The 18,396-nt window shown below is 35.4% G+C and overlaps 1 protein-coding gene across 1 annotated transcript; it reads left to right on the forward strand.

The window, feature by feature from the left end:
• Positions 1-16,170: 16,170 nt before the first annotated feature.
• LOC131829711 (solute carrier family 25 member 3-like) lies at positions 16,171-17,368 on the forward strand. The gene has a single exon (XM_059171755.1). It carries the CDS (start codon positions 16,230-16,232, stop codon positions 17,313-17,315), a length of 1,086 nt encoding a protein of 361 aa, XP_059027738.1. The 5' UTR covers positions 16,171-16,229; the 3' UTR covers positions 17,316-17,368.
• The last annotated feature ends 1,028 nt before the right edge of the window (positions 17,369-18,396 follow it).

Raw genomic sequence — 18,396 nt, forward strand, 5'->3', positions numbered from 1 at the left:
GAGGGTTCCCCTTACTCTGCATCCTCACCAACATCTGTTGTTTCCTGTGTTGTAGATTTTGGCCATTCTGACAGGTTTGTCAGTAATAGCTGAGGTAATAGCTCATTGTAGTTTTGATTTGTATTTCCCTGATGGTGAGTGATATTGAGCATCTTTTCATGTGTCTTTTAGTCATGTCTATGTCTTCTTTGGAAAAATGTCTATTCATGTCTTCTGCCCGTTTCTTAACTGGATATTTGTTTTTTGGGTGTTGCATTTGATAAGTTCTGTATAGATTTTGGATACTAGCCCTTTATCAGATATATCATTTGCAAATATCTTTCCCATTCCATAGTTGCCTTTTAGTTTTGTTGGTTGTTTACTTTGCTGTGCAGAAGCTTTTATCTTGATGAAGTATCCTGGTAGTTCTTTTTGCTTTTGTTTCCCTTGCCTTCAGAGATGTGTCTAGAAAGAAATTGCTGTGGCTGAGGTCAAGGAAATTGCTGTATTCTCCTCTAGGATTTTGGGTTTCAGTTTTCATATTTAGGTCTCTCATCCATTTTGAGTTTATCTTTCTGTGTGGTATAAGAGAATGGTCCAGTTTCATTCTTCTGCATGTGGCTGTTCAGTTTTCCCAACACCCTTTGTTGAAGAGACTATCTATTTTCCAGTGGATATTCTTCTTTGCTTTGTTGAAGATTAGTTGACCATAGAATTATGGGTCAATTTCAGGATTTTCTATTCTATTCCACTCATCTATGTGTCTGTTTTTGTGCCAGTACCACATTTGGTGACTACAGCTTTGTAATATAGCTTGAAATTCAGAATTGTGTTACCTCCAGCTTTGCTTTTCTTTTTCAAGATTTCTTTGATTATTAGGGGTCTTTTCTGGTTCCATACAAATTTTAGGATTGTTTTTTCTATTTCTGTGAAAAATACTGGTAGTATTTTGATAGATATTGTATTGGATGTTTGGATTGTTTTGCGTAGTATAGACAGTTTATCAATATTTGTTCTTCCAATCCATGAGCATGGCATTTTTTCCCCCATTTCTTTGTGTCATATTCAATTTCTTTCATAAACGTTCTGTAGTTTTCAGAGTACAGAACTTCTAGCTCTTTGGTTAGGTTTATTCTTATGTATTTTATGGGTTTTGATGCAATTGTAAGTGGCATCTATTCTTGATTTCTCTTTTAGCTGCTTCATTATTGGTGTAAGGAAATGTGATAGATTTCTGTACATTGAATTTGAAACCTGAAATTTTACTGAATTTGTGTATCAGTTCTAGCAATTTTTTGGTGGGGTCTTTTGGGTTTTCTACATAGAGTATCATATCTCTGTGAATAGTGAGGGTTTGAATTCTTCCCTGCAGATTTGGATACTTTTTATTTCTTTTTGTTGCCTGATTGCATAGGCCAGGACTTCTAGTACTATGTTAAATAACAATGATGAGAGTTGACATCCCTGTCATGTTCCTGCTATACAGGGGAAGCTCTTATTTTTTCTCCTTTTGAAGATGATATTGACTGTGGGTTTCTTTTATGTGGTCTTTGTAATGTTGAGGTATGTTCCTCTATCCCTACTTTATTGAGAGTTTTTAACAAGCATGGGTTCTATATTTTGTCAAATGCTTTTTCTGCATGTATTGAGAGGATCCTATGGTTCTTTTTTATTTTTATTTTTTGATCCTATGGTTCTTATCCTTTCTTTTATTAATGTGATGTATGACTTTTATTGATTTGTAAATATTGAACCACCTTTATGCCCAGAATAAATCCCATTTGATTATGATGAATAATTCTTTTAATGTATTTGTTGGATTCAGTTTGTTAATATTTTGTTGAGAATTTTTCCATCCATGTTCATCAGGGATTTGGCCTATAATACTCCTTTATAGTGAGGTCTCTGTCTGGTTTTGGAATCCAGGTAATTCTGGCCTCATAGAATGAGTTTGGAAGTTTTCCTTCATTTTCTATTTTTTGGAACAATTTGCAAAGAATAGGTATTAAATCTTCTTTAACTGTTTGTTAGACTTCCCCTGGGAAACCATCTGGCCCTGGACTTTTGTTTTTTGGGAGATTTTTGATTACTGATTTGGTTTCTTTGCTGCTTATGGATATGTTCAAATTTTCTGTTTCTTCCTGTTTCACTTTTGGTAGTTTATGTGTTTCTAGGAATGTATGTATTTCTTCCAGATTGCCCAGTTTGTTGGCATATAAATTTTCATAATATTCTCTTATAATTGTTTGTATCCTATGCTGTTGGTTATGATCTCTTTCATTCATGATTTTATTTACTTGGGGCCTTTCTCATTTCTTTTAGATAAGTCTTGCTGGGGGTTTATCAATTTTATCAATTCTTTCAAAGAACTAGCTTCTAGTTTCATTGATTTGTTCTATGGTGGTTGTTGTTTTTTTCTATATCATTTATTTTTGCCTTAGTCTTTATTATTCCCCTTCTTCTGCTGACTTTAGGCTTTATTTGCTGTTACTTTTCTAGCTTTATTAGGTATAAGGTTAGGTTGTATGTTTGAGACTTTTCTTGCATTTTGAGGTAGACCTATATTGCTATATATTTACTTCTTATGACAGCTTTTTCTACATTCCAAAGATTTTGGACTGCCACATTTTCATTTTTATTTGCTTCCATATATTTTTTAATTTCTTCTTTAATTTCCTAGTGGACCTATTTATTCTTTAGTGGGATTTTCTTTAGTATCCATGTATTTGTGGTCTTTCCAAATTTTTTCAGGTGGTTGACTTAAAGTTTCAAAGTGTTATGGTCTGAAAATATACATGGTATAATTTAAATCTTTTTGTACTGAGGCCTGATGTGTGACCTTGTATGCAGTCTGTTCTGGAGAATGTTCCATGTGCATTCAAAACAAATGTGTATTCTGCTACTTTAGGATGAAATGTTCTGAATATATCTGTTAAGTCCATCTGGTCTAATGTGTCATTCAAAGCCATCGTTTTCTTCTTGATTGTCTACATAGATGATGTGTCCATTGATATAAGGGAGTTATTAAATTCCCCTACTATTATTGTATTATTATCAATGAGTCCCTTTGTGTTTATTATTAATTGATTTATATATTTGAGTGCTCCTATTTGGGGCAAAAATATTTACAATTGATCTTTTTTTTTCAAATAGTCCCCTTTATTATGATATAGGGCCCTTCATCTTTTGTTATAATCTTTGGTTTCAAATCTAGTTTGTCTGATATAAGTATGGCTACCCCAGCTTTCTTTTGATGTCCATTAACATAATAAATGGTTCTCCATCACCTCATTTTCAATCAGCACGTGTCTTTAGGAAAAATGAGTCTCTCATAGGCAACATATATGTGGGTCTTGGTTTTTTTATCCCTTCTGATACCCTGTGTCTTTTGATTGGATTAGATGTTTGATCATAACTATCAGTTAAATTAAAAATTTCAAAATACCTGAGGATATCTACATAAAATTATTGCTATAAAATTGTTAAGGTTATTCTTCCTTTTAAGGTGATAACCCTAGCAACACTTGTGTGTGTTGTTTCATCATACATGTTGTTATATATGAGCTTATATAACTTATAGTCAGATTGCTAATTGCAACTAGACTATCTGCAAATTCCAGCCAATACCAGGAGTAGGAAAAAACTAAAACACAAGTAATAGGAACGGCACATTGATACAGTTGCCAAAGCACTAATTTCCCACTTCTAATTTTAAGGTAGTGGGTTTTAACCAATTCCATGTCCATCTTCAATCCTCAGTGTGGATATGGGTGACAGCTTCTGTGATGGAAACAAAGCAAAGGAAAGCGAAATAAAAATGAGACAGAAAAAGGCTGTTGTTAACAACAACAAAGTCTCTAGGACCAGAACCCACGTGTTGTCTAGCACCCATTTTTATGTGCATTGCTTTATTTTATGGGGGATGTATTGAGAGATGGTATCCTGAATCACTTCAGTCATGGACGAAGCACAGCTGTGTACACTGACTGCCCTACTTCTTCATGCTGTCTACATGGCTCTTGTCAGTCAGGGTAGGGCTAGAATTTCATGGGTTCCTCTCCACTTACGGCTTTTCTCTCAGAAGTGAGGTTATTACTGGGATGCCTGGATAGTTCAGTGGGTTAAGCCTCTGCCTTCAGCTCAGGTCATGATCCCAGTGTCCTTGAATTGAATTCCACATCAGGCTCCTTGCTAAGCAGGGAACTGCCTTCTCCTTCTGCCTGCCACTCCCCACTGCATGTGCGCTCTCTCTCTTTCTCTCTCTCTCTCTCTCCCTGAAAAATAAATAAAATCTTTAAAAAAGAGATGTTATTACTATATCCTGCATTAAAATAAGAAAATCTTTCAGTAACTTAAATTCAAATATTTTTAGACTGGTTTGTCTAATATAATACTATATCTGATCAGTTATATTTGTACCAAAGATGACATTTGTGATGTCATCTTTGCATATTCACTGTGCTTTTTTTCTCTTTATGTATGTATGAGGGTGGTGGTATAAAAGTGTGTTTTGTGAATGTCCAAATTTATAAACTGACATTTGTAATTTCTCATGACAAATATGATTATACATATAATACAATAACAAATGTTTAGAAGTACCTTTATCAGTATTTTCTCCTACAGTTAACATACCATTTTAACTTTAAAAAAATAAGTAGTTTTCAAGTTAGAATATAACCTAGTTATTGCAAATTATATTTGATAGAATCAAATTTTAAGTATAATAATGATACTTAACTGTGGCTTAGAGCCTATAATTTTAACATATTTGAATGCATTCATGTAGATACAAATTAAATGTTTGGTTCTTTAAAATAGGTTTTTATATTCTTCATCAGAAAACATTGTATATTTGTCGGGAGTTGCCTAAGGATGAAGAGTTAAATCTTTGATATTGGGTTAATTGCCTTAATTTTTAGAAAAGTAGTATAGATTATTTTAGTCATTACAGATAATCACCCTGATCTATTTTAACATACACATTTAGATAAAAACACTATCTCCACAGTGTTTAACTTAAATATTTTTCAGTTTTCTTTATACCTGGTGTCTCAAAAGCATTTGATTTGTTGACCCACAACTTCCTTGATTGCCCAGCTGTATTGAGGCATAATTTACCTAATGTAAAATTGCCATTTAATCTCTACTGTAATCAAGATATCGGATATTTCCATAACTCCAAAATGTTTCCTTCTGGCCCTCTGCCATCAATTTTCCCTTTATCTCAGAGCTCCAGAGCAGCATTAATATTCTTTATTTCAGTATCATTTTCTTTTTTTCTAGAAAGTTTTGTCACTGCTGCCTTTCATTTAGTAGCCATAATTTTCATTTTTACTCATATTATTACATATATATATATATCATTTGTTTATTACAAATTATATATTATTTGTTTATTTTTACTGATAAGTAGAATTCTGTAATGTGACCATTTACTAATTGATGGGTATTTGGATGGTTTCCAGTTTTTGACTATGATGCTGCCATGAACATTTGTATATGAGTTTTTGTTGAGATACATGCTTTCATTTCTCTTGGTCAGCTAGCCTCTTTTGAAATACTCTTTCTTTTGCCTATTATAATATCATTCTCTGATTTTGTTTCTATTTATTTCTTGCTTTGCTTTCTCATTTCATGGTTCTCCCTCAGATATTGTGTGCTAAAGGTTATCACATCCCAGACTTAGGTCTCCTCTTACACTTGAGGAATTTCATCTGCATCTTGGTTTTAATTATCTGTTGTGTGCACTTAACTCAGGTTTATATCTTCTGCCTAGAATTTCTAAGCACAGAGCTATATATTTATTTGACATCAGCCACTGGCCTAATCTTAGGCATCTTAAAATCAGCATGTCCAGAAGTTTTACAACTGTTCATCCCATTAAACCTTGTCCTCTCCCATTTCTCCCCAAGCCATACAATTAGATCATAGTAAGTGATATTTAACATCATTTTTGTGTGTTTGTATCAGATCATTTCTTCTCAGTAGCATCTGAAAGGAATACTCTTTCTAGTCTTTATACAGCTAAGTGATCATCTTTCAAAACACAAAATGGATCTTATCACTTCTGCTTTAAATACCTTATGCTAAAAACCAGATTTTTTAATATGTCTTATAAAGTTTGACATAGAAAAGTTCCTACTAAACTTTTTCATACTCATTTCGAAAGTTTCTAATCCCTCTTTTCACACCAGTATACCAGCCAGAATACTGCCTTCTATTAGTATCTCAAACCTAAAAAATCCATCTGACCACTAAACCTTTTGCATATGTTCTTCCCTCTCCTGAAATACCCCAAACCTCCTTCATCTGCTCATGCCCTATTTTCCCTTAAGTTTTAGGAACAGTGGAAAACTTCCTAAGTGGGGTTTTATTAAATCCATTAAGAGCATTAAGGACCACTCCTTCATATACTTGTGGCATAATTGCAGTTGTGTTTGAGATTACTTGATTAATGTTTGTCTGCCTCTTATGCTAGTCCATACACCCTCAGGGATTATGCAGATTTAGCTTATCCTTCCATCTCATCACATATCCAAATCCAGCATGTGTCAGGTACATAAGAATTGTCTGAGTGAGTAAATATAATAGATTTAATAGGATTAGATGAATATGTGAACTTGTGAAGGTGCTCTGGAGGAGTGTTTCAAGTTTTCTGGCTTAGAGTAGGAAGAATAAAGAATTACCAATGGAGACAAGTTATAGAGGAGAAATAATAAGTTTAGAGAATTAGAAAATGAGTACTATACTCTTATCTCACATCTTAAATGGCAAAACATTCTTCAAAACAAAATGCATCCCTTATATGAAGAAATTCTCTTATATAGCAAAGATTTAGAGTGTGCTTCCCAGAAGTAGCTTGAAACTGCTTTTGTCATCATTAGCCATCAAAGAGGTTCAAATCAAAACTGCATTGAGATACCAGGTTACACCAGTTAGAATGGCCAAAATTAACAAGACGGGAAACAACAATTGTTGGAGAGGGTGTGGAGAAAGGGGAACCTTCTTACACTGTTGGTGGGAATGCAAGTTAGCACAGCCACTTTGGAAAACAGTGTGGAGATTCCTTAAGAAATTAAAAATAGAGCTACTCTATGACCTGGGAATTTCACTACTGGGTATTTACCCCAAAGATACAGATGTAGTGAAAATAAGGGCTATCTGTAACCCAATGTTCATAGCAGCAATGGCCACAGTTGCCAAACTGTGGAAAGAACCAAGATGCCTTCAACAGATGAATGGATAAAGAAGATATGGTCCATGTATACATAGAGTATTATGCCTCTTTCAGAAAGGATGAATACCCAACTTTTGTATCAACATGGACGGGACTGGAGGAGATTATGCTGAGTGAAATAAGTCAAGTAGGGAGAGTTAATTATCATAAGGTTTCATTTACTTGTGGAGCACAAGGAATAATATGGAGGACATTGGGAGATGGAGTGGAGAAGTGAGTTGGGGGAATTTGGAGGAGGAGACGAACCATGAGAGACTGTGGACTCTGAGAAACAAACCGAGGGTTTTAGAGGGGCAGGGGTAGGGGGTTGGGTGAGCCTGGTGGTGGGCATTATGCAGGGCACATATTGCATGGAGTGCTGGGAGTGGTGCCTAAACAGTGAATTCTGGAACATTGAAAAGAAATAAAATTAAATTTAAAAAAAATCTGCTTTTGTATAATTTTTTCATCACTCTTTTCATCACTACTACACAGTGTTTTCATAATATCAAAAAAAATGTACATCAAACACATGGAACTTCTCAGAAGAAGGTCATCATTAAATAAAGAAATAATTAATACATGATATAAATAACTGACAAGTAAGGCACCAGAGATAAGTGAAATGTCAAAGACAAGACAGTATTTAGAGGCCTTTGAGAAGTCATTAAATAGTATCAATCATATCACTGTCACCTTAGGTGAAAAATAAGAAGGGGTTGATCAGCAGAGAACAATTTTGCAGGAATACAGGAGATCTGATGTTGAAAAGTGTAAGTGTCCTATGTATGCTCTGAAACATGTAAGGCAGTAGTTCCCAGTGGAGGTTTCCTTGCTCAGGTGCAGTACAGTTTGAAGAGTCTGTGCTGCTTGTTGAAGCATCACAAATGGCATGCTTTGACAGCTGGGGTACCTGTTGAATAATTTCTCTGTCAAACATTCAAAACAAAATGGCACAGATGTTAAGGTGCATGCATATGCAGTGAAAATAACCTACTGAAGGGCAACAGAAAGCTCTTCACATTCAAAAGTTTGAAAGATTAGAATGCTTTGTTCTGAAATATAATAATTTTATGTTTAAAAATATTGTTTATCTATCATCTTGTTAACCCTTTTACAGCAAATTCTAGTAAAATTGAAAGCCCTGATGACATTAAATAAATAAATAAAAATTAGAAGATTTCCAAGTAACTATCCAAATGTTGAAAAACACAACCACTAGAAGGCTTTAAAGAAGCTGTTGTATTTAAAAATAAAGGGAGAATTGCCTCCAAAAAGGATACCAGGGAACAAATCAGTTTCCAGGTTAAAAAGTGGTTTCTGAGGGCACCTGGGTGGCTCAGTCGTTAAGCGTCTGCCTTTGGCTAAGATCATGATTCCAGGATCCCTCATGTAGTCCCTCATCCGGCTTCCTGCTTGATGAGAAGCCTGCTTCTCCCTCTTCCACTCCCTGTGCTTATGTTCCCTCTCCCATTGTCTCTCTCTCTCTGTCAAGTAAATAAAATCTTTAAAAGAAAAAGTGTTCTCTGTACCACATTAGATGTTTGGATGCTAATCTTACGGTAATTGGAAGCCTTTTAGAGTTCTAATAGGAAGAGTGACATGATGAGATTAGTCTATCATATGGTAAATAGAATTGAATGAATGTAGTGATTAGTATTTAGTACAGCTGTATGTAACAGGGACCAGATTGTAGTGGCCTAAACTCATGAAGGTCCTCTCTTGCATATATATATATATATATATATATATATACACACATATATATATGTATGTACACACACATATATGTGTATATACATATATGTGTATATTTATATACACACACAATAGAAAAAATATATGTATATATGTCTCACAGATTTTTATTTTTTTTAATTTTAAACCATTTTATTGCAGAGTTTTTATGGGAACTTTGTTAAAACTGCAGAGACCCAGTCTACAACTTCTTAGTCTGGCAGGCTGCAGTATGTTTCCCATTTTTTTTTTTAAGACGTATTTATTTGAGAGAGAGAGAGAAAAGAAGAAGGAGAGAGGAAGGGGCAGAGAGAGATGGAGAGAGAGAATCTCAAGCAGACTCCCTGCTGATCACAGAGCCCTATTCCAGACTCTGAGATCATGACCTGAGCCAAAATCAGGAATTGGATGCTTAACCAATTGAGCCACCCAGGCATCCCTGGTTCTTGATGTCCTAATCAAGAGATGGCTATTGAAATTCTTGCCAATATAACCTCCTTTGAAGCATCATTGAAGAAGAGTGAACCTTTTATTAGCAAGACTTCCTAGAAGCTTTCCTATAATGTTTTCTTACTCATATTGGCCAGAAATTTGTCACATGATCTCTCAAGTGGAATGGGAGAATAGACAAATGGCCATGAGAAAAGTGAGAAAAAGTGAGGTTATGGCATAAAACAGGAAATGGAGAATAGATTTATGAGTAGGCACCTAGACTCTTATTGCAGGAGATAATCCTGGAAGAGAGGAGACTAATTAAATTACTTTTTTTTTTTTCCTGGTAATGTGTACTAGAGAATATAGTATAGAGTCAAATAATTAGAAGGAAATTGAAAGATATTTATGAGGTATCATTACAATGATTAGTGATTTTTTTGAACATGGGGAAGGGGTTGAGTAAGAAGGGAAATACCAGGGTAATTTTGAATACTTGAGTTACGGAGTAGCTAGAGGAACTAGTTTGGATAAAAATGGTTAATTCAATTTAAATGAGATTATGGCTGAGGTACATTAGAACTAATTGTAGATTTAGCAAATAATTACAAACACAGGTCTGGAGAGGTAAGCAGAAGGTGAGAGAGTAATATGAATATTGGTGTCATTTTGAAGAAATCTGAATGTTATTGGCAAGAAAAATATAGAAAAGATCTGAAGGGGAACAAATTGAAATGATTTCCTTATTCTTGTTTATGAAATATTGGGGAAGGGATAATTGAAGATTTTGATGTTAAATCATCAGCAGAAAGGAAGACACCGAAATAGAATGAATTACCAGAAGAGTCAGTGTTGAGAAAAGGAATGGTATGGAAATTTGGACTGTATGAGGGAAACCCCTCTTATTGTAATGGAAAGTGGGAGAAAAGACAGTAACCTCCCTCCCAAAAAACCCCCATGTATTTGTAGTTGTGGGACATAAAGTACAATAACTCATTGTTATTGGCTTCTACTTTCTCAATGAAGTAGAATATGTGATCACTTGGTGATAAAGATATATGTATGGATTAGGATGAGTTTTAGAATAATAGATTTCTTTTTTAAAGTTTGTCTCCTAAATTGTGTGGAATCAAATGCTCTTGATGTCAGAAACAAAGCAAGGATACCCATCTTATCAACTCTATTCAACATTGTATTGGAGGTTCTAGCCATTGCAATAAAACAAGAAATAGAAATAAAAGTCATAAAGATCAGAAAGGATGAAATCAAAGCATTTCTATTTACGGAAAGTATGATTGTTTAATAGAAAATGCTAAGTGCCATGGACTGAATTATGTCCCCCTAAAATTTATACATTGAACCCTTAATCCCCAATGTGGTGGTAATTGGGGATGGGGCTTGGGGAAGTATAAGGCTTAGATGAAGTTATGAGGGTGGGATTAATGCCCATATAAGAAGAGACATCAGAAAATTTGCTTCATCTCCCTTCACCAAGTGAGGGCACAGCAAGCAGGTGGCCACAAGCCAGGAAAAGGGCCTTCATCCTTGGAGAATAAAATTGACCAGCACTTTGATCTTGACTTTACAGCCTCAAAAACTATGAGAAATAAATCCCTGGGTTTAAGCCACAGGAATTTCAGTTTTTTTGGTATGGCATCCCATGCAAACTAATACACTAAACTACCTGAAAATCAGTGTAGCGGACTAATCAGGCAAAAAATAATACTGTATTTTAAAAATTTTAACAGCAATATAAAAATGAAATTTAAATAAATATAAATAAAATTTAATAAAAGTAGTGTGGTATCAAGAAAGCCCACTTAGGAATAAATTTGAGAAAAGTCATGCAAAAACTATACAGAAATGATAACACCTTGCTCAGGAAACTTATAATTCTATAATGCAGAGTTTTATAATTTTTATGAATTGGGAGATTTGATATTTTTACATTACCAATTGCCCCCACATTTTTCAATGGATTCAACATAATGTAAATTATGATCACAGAAGGCTGCTGCTGCTTTTTTTTTTTTTTTGAAGAAACTGACAAAATAATACTGAATTTATCTGGATGTGCAAAACACTAAGAAGTGTCTAAATAATTTTGAAAAAGAAGACCAAAAGTTGGAGGACTTACATTACTTGATTTCAAGAACTACTATAAATAAACAATAATAAAGCCATGCCCATTCTAACTTTTAGGATCTCATTCTTTCCCAGTTATCACCCTGTGAGTCTGGGAATTAAGTTTCTGTTGTAGTTCAGACACTCAGACGATGATTTTCTAATGTTTGGGTTTCATACATCTCAGCTCTGTGGCCAGAGGAGATAAACAGTCTCTTTCAAGGCAGATAAAGAAGCTGTTAGGTCATTCGTGCAGTGCTTGGGCTGGGAGTTTGGATTTCTGAGCTTATTTTCTTGTTCCCCACTTTGTTCAGTGACATTAGGAACAACCAGCCAACCTTATGTTTTTCATTGGTTTGGCAAAAAAGTGCTAAAGTATCACAGAGATGGTCAGACTTTCAGATCTTCGCCTCTTATAAGTGTTTGATTGGGAGTATACAGTGGATATGTTTTGTGTATTTTTATTGCCAGATCATGCCACAGACTCTCACTGTTTTGCTGAAAATAGAGTCATTTTTTGTCTTTACATGTAGTCAGATTAGGGAAGCAATTAAACATATGCCTACTTTTTGACCAAGCCATTCCACTTGTACATATTTACCTCAGGAAGATAAATGCACATGTCCACCAAAAGACTTGTACAAGAATGTTTATAGCAGCTTTATTTGTAATAGCTACATATTAGAAACGACTTAAATGCCATCAATGGAAGAATGTTTAAAAAAAATGTAGTATATTTATTAAATGAAAGATCTATAATAGGGGCATCTGGGTGGCTCAGTTGGTTAGGCATCAGCTTTTGGCTCAGATCATGATCCCAGGGTCTTGGGATCTAGCTCTGTATCTGGCTCCCTGTTCGGCAGGGAGTCTGCTTCTCCCTCTGCTCCTCTCCCTGCTTGTGCTCTCTCTCTCTCTGTCAAATAAATGAATGGAATCTTAAGAAAAGAAAAGAAAAGAAAAGAAACAACTATAATAAAAGGGAATGAACAAATAGGCAACAATACAGATGAATCTAACAGTTATAATGCTAATTGAAAGAAACTAGTCTTTTATTAGGAAACTAGTAAAACTAACCTGATCTAATATTTGTAAAACTAATCTGTGGTGGGGAAAAAAAAAATCAGAACACTGGTTACCTCTGTAGAAAGGGGATTCAGTAGGAAGGGACATGAGAGAATTTTTTGTTCTGAAATAAATCTATATCTTGATTGGGGTGTGGATTACATGGATATCATTTATGAAAATTGGACTCTTAAGATTTGTGTTTTTTTATATATGGAAATTTCATTTAAAGAACTGAGAAGTGGGGGCCTGCTGAGTGAAAATTTTAAAAGAAACAAACATGGCAGATGAGTGATGTTTGTTAATGCAGATGATGGTTGTGTTGGGGTTCACTATGGTATGTGATTTACTTTGTATATATTTGGAATTCTCCATGATATGAATTTAAAACAATCTTTAGAGAACTGGGAGAGTGAAATGCCAACAGGCCCTTGTAGGTACCATTGGGGTTCAAAGGAGTTGGCTTCCAGGGTTGTAGAATATCTCCGATCTGCTTAAATGGAGGCTTGGTAAAAAGTGACAGTGGAATTGAACAAAGGCTCAAGTTTTTGCTCAGTGATTGATGAAAGAACAATAGATCATGTAATGCAGGCTGGGAAAGGAAGAGAATTAGCTTCCATGGAGCTAATAGGTGGAGAAAAAATACTGAGGTGTTTTGTGAGACCAAAAAAATCATTTATGGAGAGAAGCTGATTGAGAGAGTTGGAATTAAATGATACTGTGGTTAGAAAAATTAAAAAATTATAAAAAATAAAAAATAAAAAAAAAGAAAGCGAGATAACTGATTTTATTATTTCAGATAATGAAGGATGATAAATTAAGGTATATATTTGACTGTAAATACAATATTGTGTTCTAAATTCAGAGACACAAATTAAAAAAAAAAAAACTGCCCTGTTTCAACCACTCCATTCTTAAATATAAAGAGGGAATCATTAAATAGGCTTATGAAGAAACTGAAAGGAAGTTCTTATCTGACAACTAATATTAAAAATTCCTAGAATACATAGTTGTAAAGAAGCAGTTTTATGGAAAATGGAGTATTGGCAGATCATAAATCATGTAAAAATGCTGCTGTCAGTTTGTGGAAAGTTTAACTTGTTCTGCTTTTCAGAGCTAAGCTTCAGTGCATATCAGATGGTGGAATTTGGCCCCTAGTGCTATTCAGTCTTTTTCTGTGTGGTCAGTAATTCAGATTGTCACACAGAAAGTGCCCTTGGCAGAGATGCTAGATCACATGGGTATTGAAAAAAGAAATGCACAGGAATTCTATTTGATTTTCATTTTTTTAGGTACCATAGGAGATAAGATGACAACAGTTTAACTAGCTCTAATTAATTCCAATATGCAGAAAAACTACCAATCCTTGTGAAGTGGCTATATATAGAAATCCCATATATATTACCTCATTTAACCCTTAAAATGGCTTTGTGAGATTATCCTTATTGTCCTTGTTCTGAGGTATTTAATAATTCAGAAACCTTAAGTGATTTTAAAAAGGCCAAAATATTAGTGACAGAGCTGGGATACAAATCTAAGTTTTTCATATTCCAAAATCTTTGCATATTCTGTTATGGGAGGATTAATATGGATGTCCTAAATATTATTCATAAAAGCAAATCTGAGTAATAAGCGGAGTATTGCACATTAAAATGAGAAGAGCTCTTAGAATTTAAAGCTTGATTTGACTTTCATACATTTTGCCTTTGTTCTCTTGGACATACTTACAATTTTAGTTTTATGTTATTTCATTTCATCTGGAAAATTTCACTAGTCCTTTTGGCTTAAAATGATTTTTACAGGCCTCTTTTGGGGTGAGGCTACTATTAAGAATTTAAAACTGGGAAGACTTACCTTTACCCACCATTTCACAGGATGCCAAGCAAATGGCAGACCATGATTTGGATATATATTTTATTGCAATTGATTTAGCAAATAGCATGCAAGAATTAAGACAGCGTAGGCTGGTGCTGTGCAAGGAAGTTCTGCAGCAGCTGGAAGCATGTGGTCACTAGCTCTTTCAGCATCTTTTAGTAATTTGGACTTGACTTGGAGTGGGGCTAAGACATAATGGTTTGGGAGCTCACCCTTTGCCATTCTTCACATGTATGGATTTCCCATAAAAGTAGTCTTGCAAAATAGAGGGGATGTCTGAGTAGGAATGTTGCCTAGGAAAGTTGAATTCTAATTCTTGTATGTCAGCTGCAATTATATAGATAACTAGAAAGCCTGGACCATAGCAGCCCTTCCACCTGTGGTGAGAAGGATTTGATTCTGACTTGCTCATTGGCAGCCAGCCAGCCAGCTACTGGAGTAATTCAGTGGACAATTCTATTTGTCTTTCCAAAAATGCATTTATTTAATTTTGGCACCTGACTTATGTATGATGCTTGGAGGGTGGGTGTTGGGAAGAAACCCAATGAATATAAACAATGTATCACTGGTGTCCAAAATTGGAGAGCAAATTTTCAGAATTAATGTGTGAATGTCAAGGGTCCACCAGAAGAATAAAAGAGCAACAGGTGATACAAAAAGAGAAACAACAAAATATTCTTTTTTTTAAACTGTCTTATTATAAAGAAAATTATTGCTTATAACAGGATGTAATTGAAGAGTAAATAAACTACAGTTTGATAAGGAAGTATGTTTCTATGTAGAGAGTGGTTTTGCTTAGCTTAACATTTTTTTTTAAATTTTTAAATTTTTTTTTTTTAAGACTTTTTATTTATTTATTTGACAGACAGAGATCACAAGTAGGCAAAGAGGCAGGCAGAGAGAGAGGAGGAAGCAGGCTCCCTGCTGAGCAGAGAGCCCGATGTGGGACTCGATCCCAGGACCCTGAGATCATGACCTGAGCCGAAGGCAGCGGCTTAACCCACTGAGCCACCCAGGCGCCCAGCTTAACATTTTATAAATGATTACTTTTTTAAGTTCGATTTGATTTTTTGTATTACACTTTCAGTGATACTGGCTGAAATATATCATGAGGTTAATTAAGTTTCTTATTTTAGTTACCAGCAAGTATGGCAATAATTTTGTTTGGGAGACAAGATGAAATATCCATGTAGTCCAGCTGTAAGTTAGTGTGGTTCTAATCAAGCAGATGCTAACTATATTTTTGCTCATTGATTGTATAATTGATTGTATAGTTTATGTGTACAGTTGTGAAATCTAAGTGCTAACCTGGTATTTGACCATAGAGGTCAAAATTATATAGCATATAGAAAGGATTATTGGTGATAGTGGTGACATTGAAATCTCTCTAATCAAGAGCACTGAAATCTATTTGATCAGTAGACTGTTGTAGGTCTCTCTTTGGGCTAACTTTACATATATAAACATTCTATGGTTCTGAATGATTCTCTATTCATTTTCTGTACTGGAGGAATTAGAATATGAAATTATTGTCTCTTTGTAGTTACACTGTCTGAAACAATAGTAAATTGAGAACATAGAAACTGCAGTTTTAATTGTATTACTGATTTATAAAGGTTAGATTTTGATTTCTTCACTGAAAACCAAGGAAAGCTTTGTTGTCCTAAATAATGCAAAGATCAGTTATATATTTATTAAATTTTCCATCTTTAATACTGGTTAATAAGATTAGTAAGAGATGGCTCTGTGAGCCGCAGCCTTTCCGAGGGAGCGGTTGTGTGTTTGCCATCTTAGGAAGAAGATGTTCTCGTCCGTGGCGCATCTGGCGCGGGCGAACCCCTTCAATGCGCCCCACCTGCAGCTGGTACACGATGGCCTCACGGGCCACCGCAGCAGCCCCGCGGCGCCCCCGGGCCCGCCCCGACGTTCCCGCAATCTGGCAGCAGCCGCTGTGGAAGAGTACAGTTGCGAATATGGCTCCATGAAGTTTTATGCTCTGTGTGGCTTTGGTGGGGTCTTAAGTTGTGGTCTGACACACACTGCTGTCGTTCCTCTGGATTTAGTGAAATTCCGAATGCAGGTGGACCCCCAGAAGTACAAGGGCATATTTAATGGATTCTCAGTTACACTGAAAGAGGATGGTGTTCGTGGTTTGGCTAAAGGATGGGCTCCAACTTTCATTGGCTACTCTATGCAGGGGCTCTGCAAGTTTGGTTTTTATGAAGTTTTCAAAGTCTTGTATAGCAACATGCTTGGGGAGGAGAATGCCTATCTCTGGTGCACATCACTATATTTGGCTTCTTCTGCCAGTGCTGAATTCTTTGCTGACATTGCCCTGGCTCCTATGGAAGCTGCTAAGTTTCGAATTCAAACCCAGCCAGGTTATGCCAACACTTTGAGGGATGCAGCTCCCAAAATGTATAAAGAAGAAGGCTTAAAAGCATTCTACAAGGGCATTGCTCCTCTCTGGATGAGACAGATACCATACACCATGATGAAATTTGCCTGCTTTGAACGTACTGTTGAAGCATTGTACAAGTTTGTGGTTCCCAAGCCCCGAAGTGAATGTACAAAGGCAGAGCAACTGGTTGTAACATTTGTGGCAGGTTACATAGCTGGAGTGTTCTGTGCAATTGTTTCTCACCCTGCTGATTCTGTGGTATCTGTGTTGAATAAGGAGAAAGGTAGCAGTGCTTCTCAAGTCCTTCAGAGACTTGGATTTAAAGGTGTATGGAAGGGACTCTTTGCCCGTATCATCATGATTGGCACTCTGACTGCACTACAGTGGTTCATCTATGACTCTGTGAAGGTCTACTTCAGGCTCCCTCGCCCTCCTCCACCTGAAATGCCAGAGTCTCTGAAGAAGAAGCTTGGGTTAACTCAGTAGAATGATCAAAGCAAATGTGGACTGAATCTGCTTGTTGATCAGTGTTGAGGAAAGTACAAGAGGAACTTTTATATATTTGACAGTGTAGGAAATTGTCTATTCCTGGTATAATTACTGTAGTACTCCTGCCAAAGGCGAGAGTTTCAGACCCACTGTTGAAATAAACCCAACTGCTCATGAAAAAAAAAAAAAAAAAGATTAGTAAGAGATGGATAATGAGTGAAAAGAGTGATGGGTGAAGATGTAGTTACTTCTAATACATACCTCTAAAACACACACACACACACACACACACACACACAGATACACACAATATATATATACAGCTAGTATATTGCATAATAAAGATTATAAATTTTCAATAAAAATGGAAAGATAAAATAAAGATAAAATAAGAAAATGAATTTAAAATCATTGACTATTACCTAATTTATTGCTTATAGAATCTTAGATATTCGCTGTTCTTAAGATATAAAACACTTGGACCTAAGAATAATTCATTGCATATATATTGTGATACAGTAGTAAGAATATAACAGTGAGTAGATGTGATTGATAAGCATTTTAACATTGGGGTTTTAGACTTAAAAAATAATTTAAGATTCTCCTAAACCAGTTAGTCAGAATAAATATAGTCAAAGACACTTTGACCAGCGCAGGAGAAACTAGCATGAATTTATTGTATACCTTTAAAGACTATTATGTTTAGGGGGCACCTGGGTGGCTCAGTGGGTTAAAGCCTCTGCCTTCGGCTCGGGTCATGATCCCGGGGTCCTGGGATCGAGCCCCGCGTCGGGCTCTCTGCTCAGCGGGGAGCCTGCTTCCCTTCCTCTCTCTCTGCATGCCTCTCAGCCTACTTGTGTCTACTACTGTCTGTCCAATGGATAAATAAAATCTTTAAAAAAAAAAAAGACTATTATGTTTATACTTTAACCTATGTTCACATATATGAATTCTTTGACATAATAAACATTATTCATGTGTTTTGAAATTTCATAATTAGTTTAATTCTTCATATGTTTTGGCAAATGATTTACTCAACATTATATTTCTGTGTTCTGTTTAAATAGATATGCATGTA

Source organism: Mustela lutreola, chromosome 4 (genome assembly GCF_030435805.1).
Source record: "Mustela lutreola isolate mMusLut2 chromosome 4, mMusLut2.pri, whole genome shotgun sequence".
Classification (NCBI taxonomy): domain Eukaryota; kingdom Metazoa; phylum Chordata; class Mammalia; order Carnivora; family Mustelidae; genus Mustela; species Mustela lutreola.

Excerpts from the sequence above, each read along its gene's own strand:
- LOC131829711 (XM_059171755.1), top strand. The coding sequence starts at position 16,230 with ATGTTCTCGTCCGTGGCGCATCTGGCGCGGGCGAACCCCTTCAATGCG.